General features: G+C 52.3%; 1 protein-coding gene across 2 annotated transcripts; it reads left to right on the forward strand.

The window, feature by feature from the left end:
• Positions 1-1069: 1069 nt before the first annotated feature.
• On the forward strand, positions 1070-6984 carry WDR73 (WD repeat domain 73). 2 transcript variants are annotated; one of them, XM_040057112.2, is made up of 8 exons: positions 1070-1130; positions 1207-1274; positions 1649-1737; positions 2411-2499; positions 3622-3689; positions 4366-4530; positions 5642-6016; positions 6587-6984. In XM_040057112.2, the coding sequence occupies exons 1-8, from the start codon at positions 1090-1092 to the stop codon at positions 6823-6825; spliced, it is 1134 nt and encodes a 377-aa protein (XP_039913046.1). In that variant the 5' UTR covers positions 1070-1089; the 3' UTR covers positions 6826-6984. The 2 variants fall into 2 exon arrangements, with proteins under 2 accessions (XP_039913046.1, XP_039913047.1); XM_040057113.2 differs by lacking the exon at positions 4366-4530.

The raw sequence follows: 6984 nt of genomic DNA on the forward strand, positions 1-6984 counted from the left end.
TAAAACCAACAAGCCCTAGTACCAATAAAGATCTCTAAACACCTTTAGATGGGGAAAACAGAAGAGAACATCAGACCACCAACCAAAGCTTTTCACCTTGTCGCCATGATCAGGACGGCACTCAGAGCATGGCACCACTAGACAAAGAGCCAACAAATATCTTCCTGGAGACGCTCATGACGTGAGAGGACCCAGATCCGCCCTGCAGAGATAGAACTGATTGTCTGAGATAGAACTGATTGCCTGCTCCTCTGAGTCGTCGTGGGAGCAGCTGTGGTGTGCGCCGGGCTTCCCCCTCCTAGGCTGTTCTTTTAATAAAGGCTGTTCTGATTTTTTTTTTTTTTTTTTTTTTTTTTTTTTTTTTATTATTAAGAGCTGAAATAATTTTGGAGTTGGTCTCCTAGCCTATTCGTAACAGAGTGAGGCTTGACAAGGGCCTGGAGCAAGAGAACAAGGGGGAAAATAGGTTTTATGTTTAGGAGTAACACATCCAGCTTGTGGACCCCGAACATCAGGACAGGCAGCTCTACAAGAAGTCCAGGGAAAGCCATGAAGATGCTTCAAGAGCTGGAGCCCTTCTACTCTGGAGACAGTCTGGGAGAGTACGGGGTGTTCAGCCTGGAGAAGAGAAAGCTCCAGAGAGGAGAAGGAGCCCCTTCCAGTCCCTAACAGGGCTCCAAGAGAGCAGGAGAGGGACTTTGGGCAAGGGTCTGGAAGGACAGGACATGGGGGCATGGGTTCACCCTGACAGAGGGCAGAGTTAGGTGGGATATTGGGAAGAATTCTTGTCTGTGAGGGTGGCGAGGCCCTGGCACAGGTTGTCCAGATAAACAGTGGCTGCCCCATCCCTAGAAGCAGGGTTGGATGGGGCCTGGGGCAACCTGTTCTAGTGGAAGACGTCCCTTCCCATGGCAGGGGAATGGAACTGGGTAAGCTTTGAGGTCCCTGCCATGCTGGCCCACTCCGCCACTCGGGGCTGCTGCAGTCACACGCAGCCGCCGGTTGCTCGTGGCGGCGCCTCAGCCTCTGTGACGTCACTGTCGCGCGTTGGCATGTGACGTCAGGAGCGCGCCGGGGGCGGCCGTTGTCATGGAGGCGGCGGACGAGTGGCTGGTGCAGTCGCTGCGACTGTGAGGGACCCCCGGACCCCCGGCATCCGGCACCGACTCGGGCACCGCCGGCCTCATACCCGTCCTCTCCCCGCAGGTACCGCGACCTGCACACCTTCGAGCTCCAGGCGCCCACCCGCCTCATCGAATGGGCCTGCGGGAACCGTGAGTGCGAGGCGGGGAGTGCTGAGGGGAGGAGAGGCGCCGGACTGGGGTCTGGCGGGGTGGGGTGGCTGTGCCTTGCCGGAGGAAAGGAGGAGGCCCAGGGGCCGGGCCGGGGCCCCTGTAAAGGGAGGTGGGGGAAAGGAGGCTGTGGGGTTGTGCCAGTATGGGGTTCCGGGGGGGAGGCCAGGGTGCAGGGCCAGGACCCCAGAAGTAGGGCTAAGTGGCTGGAGCTGTTCCGATTTCAGCCTGTGCTCGAGCTCAGGATCTGGGGGTCCGTGGACTGTGCGGTAACTCGGGTTTGTCTCAGGGAGGGTGGGCTGGGCAGGGGTGCAGCCCTCACCGTGTTCCTGGCTCTTCACGCCCACCCCACCAAGGTGTCTGTGTAGCTGGGTATGGACAGTCTGATGGGAACGAGATCCTGCAGCTGATCCCACCACCAACACTGCTGACAAAGGAGACCCAGGTGGGTGTTGCAGCCAGGATGGCACCAGGACTCTCTGACCTCCTTGGCCTGATATTTTCAGAGTCTGAGCCAGGGCTTGGTGGTCTTCATGAGCTGTTACCTGTTGCTGTGACAAGGGCATGGCCAGGGATTGAACAGCTTTGGTTGAAAGGTAAAAGCACATAAGTCACCTGTTTTTGCCTAGTCAAGTTATTGTGCAGCTGCTCTGTAGACAGCTTGGGTTGTGAACACTTCAGTTATGTGAATGAAAGCATTTCATGGGAAAAGAGGGCAGATGAGGACAGCAAGCCCGGTGAAGAAGGGGCTTGTGGAGCAGCCCAGGTGTGGGGTAACCACCCTGCAGAGCACCAAGGTTGGCTCTTGAGTGGGTGTCCTCTGCACTAGGGTAGATGGTGGTGTTGGTCAATGGGTAAGTAGAAAGCTCCTGAGCCGGATGTGCACAGATGGCAACAAACACAGCAGAGCTCTTGGCAGCAGCTTTCTCCAGATTTTTGTTGTCTTTTGACTATTTTGGGATCCTTCAGTCCTATATCACCTGCTGAAAAAGGCAGCGCTAGACAGGGAAGAGCTAGACCAAGCAAGAGTTTGCCTTGTGTCTCTGTCATTTTTTGTGATAACTGGGCACAAGCTTTGCACCACTGTGTGAAGAAATGGCTTTGCCTCTGATTTCCAGGGCCTGTGTCCAGAGAGAGATTTCAAGGTAGAATGTGGTGGATTTTCAGAGCGCCCAGTGTACAGCCTGAAGTATGTGCCGGACACCAGGTATGGCCACAAGGTCTTCCCAAGTGTATTGGAGGTGGAAAGGGGACTTATCCACTGAGAACAAACTCCTTTTCCATCCCTGCTTCCCAACCCAGTTGGAAATCCTGCCAGCTCTGAGACCAGTGTGAGTCTGGGCCAGTGACAGACCAAGAACTGCTGATGTTGCTGCTTGCTACCCCACTTCTGAGCAGCAGGGGTCTGTAGAGTTTTCCTGCTCTACCTTCCCTTCCTTCTGCATTTGGCACTGTTTGGAGGTGCCCAGCAGCAGAGTAGGACACTGGTGACTGGCACCAGTGCTCTGCAAGACCCTGTGTGTGCAGGTTCAGAAGCATTTTTTCCTGCTCTGGATTTAGACCAAACAAACACCTCTGGCTAATTTTTTTTTCCCATGTTCAGTTTCCCTTCATACACAAGTCCCTGTTGACTACTTTGGGGCTATCTGCATCATTCTTAGTCTAGTCCTTCTGGAAAGTGTGATAATTAAATCACAGAATCATAGAATCATTTAGGTTGGAAAAGCCCTCTGAGACCACTGATTCTAACCATTCCCCTATCACTCCCAAGCCCACCACTAACCCATGCCCCAAGTGCCACACACCACTTCTAAATCCCTTGAGGGAGGGCGACTCCACTCCTGCCCTGGGCAGCCTGTGCTGGACAGCACTTTCAGGGAAGGAATTTTCCCAGTATCCAACCTAAACATCTCCTGGTGCAACTTGAGGCCATTTCCTGTTTTGCTGTCCCTTGTTCCTTGGGAGCAGAGTGCAATCCCCACCTGGCTGCACCCTCCTGTCAGGGAGTTGTAGAGTGCAAAAAGCTGCCCCCTGAGCCACCTTTTTTTCAGACTGAGCCCCCCCGACAGCTCCTTCAGCCACTCCTCATCAGATCCTCATAAAATATCCTCATAAATGCTATTGTCTGGGACTGTGTTTGCATGGGCTGTGTGGAGCATCCCTGCACGAGGAGTTCTGGGATTATAGTCCTTGCAGCCACCACTCTGCTCCAAGCAGAGGAAGGAGTTCTTCCTTACAGGAGCAGCAGAACAGTTTTTCCCAGGTTGGGGAAAACAAGGCTTTTGTCTGCTCCTGAGGAGACTCTTGTGAGACTCTACTGTTTCCTCAGCTTGCTGGTAACAAGTGGCCCACCCGACAGCTCCCTCCAGGTCTGGCAGGTGTCAGCAGAGGACTCAGGTAAGTGGTTTGGAGCTCAAGTAGTTTCTCAGTGCAGTTGTTGCATCTCACATCTCTAGCTTCCCCTTCTTCCTGTGTGTTAGATGAGGACAGGAGTGCCACTTCCATGTCCTGAGTGACCACCTTTGTGTGGCACAGGCTGGAGAAGGGTACAAGACAAGGGTCTACACCAGTTTTGGTTGTTTGGACTTAACAGCACTAACCTCGTCAGAGAATTTGTATGTTTAGGCCTGTCAACAGTAGCCTTGTACTGCATGTAGCTGGCACAGTGTCCCCTTGGTAACTCCAACGGTTAGAAATAAAGCTCCATCCACTGTCTTTTGGGATACACCGTGATCCACCTTACTTCTCTCAAAAAGGATCACAGCTGTGATTCAAGTTGCTACTGAGAAATACTTGTAAACTGCCAGAAAGGAAGTACAAAAGAAGAAAACTTCATTGAACAAAAACATCTTGATTCGCAAATTTTCATTTGTTTTGTTCGGCATTTTGCTAGTCCTTGCTGGATGGGTTGGAAAGGGGTTTTACCCTGAAGAGAGGGTTAGACATAATTAGATTTCTTACTGGTTTTATAGGTCAGTTTTACCTATGTGAGGTATTGTTGTGAAGCAGCTTAATTGGATGGATTGCTTGGTTCTCAATGTGTTTTACATCTGTTTCTGTGTCTTCCTAATAGATGTCATTAAATCTGTAAGCACTTTAGCAACAGAAAATGGCACTGGGCAATCCTGGGCTAAAATTGCCACCATTTCAGCCAGAGCCCCATGGGTCCTTCATGGCTCAAGACTTGACAGAGTCCAAATTACAGAGGTTGAATCAAGGAAAAATGTCTACACAGCAGGTATTCAAAGCAAGCCTAATGTCTTATTTTTGGAAAGGTTGAGTTTGGGTAAAGCAATGCTAACCGCTTGAGTAGCAAACATTTCAACTGAGCAGGTACTTTTGGACATATGCAAGGGTTTATAAAGATATTTGCCACAAGTATATTGTCTTGAGGAAATAGGTGACAATGATCATGTCCATCTCCAGCTGCTTACCATTCACATTACACTGATTTCTCACATTTCTGCTCCAAATCTGGGCACTACCAGAGTCCTGTGGATCATTTCAGTGTGGAGAACAGGGTTTGCAGAGGGGTGCTGTGTGTGCTGTCCCAAACAAGGGAGGTGACAGCCTGTTTACAACAGGTGGTGGGTGCAGGTCTGGTTTCCTTGGGGAGCTGGGGGACTCTCTGCCGTCACCTATGCAGTGCGACTCAGTCCCCACAGAGATCATCACTGGGGAGGGAAGGGGAGGATGTGTGTGTCCAGCACTGAGGAAAAGGAAGGTCTGTTTGTCACTGTCCTTGTGCCACAGAGACTCACAGAATCTTGGAGTGATGTAGCTTGGAAGAGACATTTAAAGCTCTACTCATTCCAACTCCCTGCCATGAGCAGAAACATCTTCCACCAGACAAGGTTGCTCCAACCCCTGACCAGCTTGCAGGCATGAGGCAGCCACAGCTTCTCTGGACGGCCTTGTCAGGGCCTCACCACCCTCACAGACAAGAATTTCTGCCCAATATCCCATTTAACCCTGCCTTCTGTCAGTGCGAACCCATACCCCCATGTCCTGTCACTCCAGGTCCTTGTCTGTAGTCCCTCTCCAACTCTCTTGGAGCTCCATTAGGCACTGGACAGGGCTCCTTCTCTTCTCTCTGAAGCCTTCTCCAGGCTGAACACCCCAAGCTCTCCCAGCCTGTCACCAGGGCAGAGGGGCTGTAGCCCTCAGAGTCTCTCCATGGCCTCCTCTGGATTCATTTCAGCAGCTCCAGGTCTTTCTGATGCTGGGCGCCCTGGAGCTGGACATACTACTCCTGAGCATACATCCTGCTTTCTTTCTCAGGCAATAGTGCAGCACAGAAATCCTGAAAATGCTCCTCATTGGACCTGAGACCTGCCTCTCTTTTCCAGCTTTCAGAGGCAGTGAGGAGCTCAGCAGCTTGGCCTTCCTGGACTGCAACACGCTGCTTCTGTGCTGCGCCATCGGCCGGCTGTGCCTGGCCGACATCCGGCAGCCACACAGCCTCATGGAGGCCATGTCAGTGCCCTCGGCGCCCTGCAGCGAGCAGTGGTGCATGGGCACCAGGCTTGGAGCTCAGGGCTTGGAGCCGAGCTCCCAGCCCGTGGCTCGCCTCTCGAGCAGGGGGCTCCTAACGCTCACAGACCTCAGGAAAACCTCTGAGTTCTTGGCCTTGGCAAAGGTCAGAGTCCCCTCTCCTGGCTCAGGTGCAGAGTTCCTGTGTGTCTCCTGGGCTCCTGCTCTGGAAGGCTACCTTGCCCTTTCAGGTAGGTGCTTAGGGCAGAGATATCCTTTTCTGGGTGCTTTTTTTGATTTATATTTTTGTTAAGGCCCAGTTCACTTCACCTAAAACCCCCAGTGACAGGGTGGCTTTTCAGAGCTGGCCCTGGAGCCAGTGGAGACGCCAGCTAATCGTCCTCTGCAGCTGCCTCTTTCCAGCAACTCCGGAAGGGGCGTGGGTGGGTTCTGGAAGATGCCTGCTGCCCTTCTGTGAGATCAAAGGCCCCAAGCTGACCACAAGTACTGCCCTTATAGTGCCAGTGACAGCCTGGCTGCAAGCTACAGCATTGATAATGCCAGTTGGACAGCAAGGCTGCCTCTTGACCAGAGCTTTGCATGTTCACGCTCATGAATCCACAAACTCCAAGGATCTGGTCCAGCCTCTCCACAGCTGCTGTTTCCTTGAGACACTCTCCTTGGAGGCAGAGCTGCTCTCTTCTCACAGGTTCCTAATCTGGGCCATTTTTCCTTGTTCCTTCTGGGAGGTGATCCTGAACCCAGCTGGACTAGAGCAAAGCAATTGATTCATGCACACTCTTAATTCTCTTTTATCCAAGGTTTTGATGGCACCGTGCATGTGTATGACACGCAGAGCTGGGACAGCTCTGGCAGGGAAGCAGAGCCCATCTTCATTCACAAAGGCCACGCATTTGGTGGAGCAGGTGGCAGCGAGGACCTTCCCCTGGTCACTGTGCACACATGGCATCTGCAGAAACCCAGAACTTTGTTGTCAGCAGCAAGTGATGGTTCCTTGCATGTCTGGGACTGGGTTCAGCCCTGTGGGAAGTGTGGGTAGGTGGTGTTTTGGTGAGTTGGGGCATTTCCTGCTTCTGCTCTAGTTTGTGTGGGCTGCAGGGTGTGTGTTTGCCTGCAGATACTGTTGAGAGACTGTTGCAGTGAGCAGAACAACTGTAAAATTTCTATTTTAATAATAGTAAAAATTTTGGCTATGTTA

The sequence above is a fragment of the Hirundo rustica genome, chromosome 2 (genome assembly GCF_015227805.2).
Source record: "Hirundo rustica isolate bHirRus1 chromosome 2, bHirRus1.pri.v3, whole genome shotgun sequence".
In the NCBI taxonomy this organism is placed as follows: domain Eukaryota; kingdom Metazoa; phylum Chordata; class Aves; order Passeriformes; family Hirundinidae; genus Hirundo; species Hirundo rustica.

What these genes read in the sequence shown, in the direction of transcription:
- WDR73 (XM_040057112.2), top strand. Translation starts at nt 1,090, where the DNA reads ATGGAGGCGGCGGACGAGTGGCTGGTGCAGTCGCTGCGACT. An exon ending in GAAAAATGTCTACACAGCAG is followed by an intron (nt 4,531 to 5,641) that starts GTATTCAAAGCA and finishes TCTCTTTTCCAG; the next exon opens with CTTTCAGAGGCAGTGAGGAG. An exon ending in AGGCTACCTTGCCCTTTCAG is followed by an intron (nt 6,017 to 6,586) that starts GTAGGTGCTTAG and finishes CTTTTATCCAAG; the next exon opens with GTTTTGATGGCACCGTGCAT.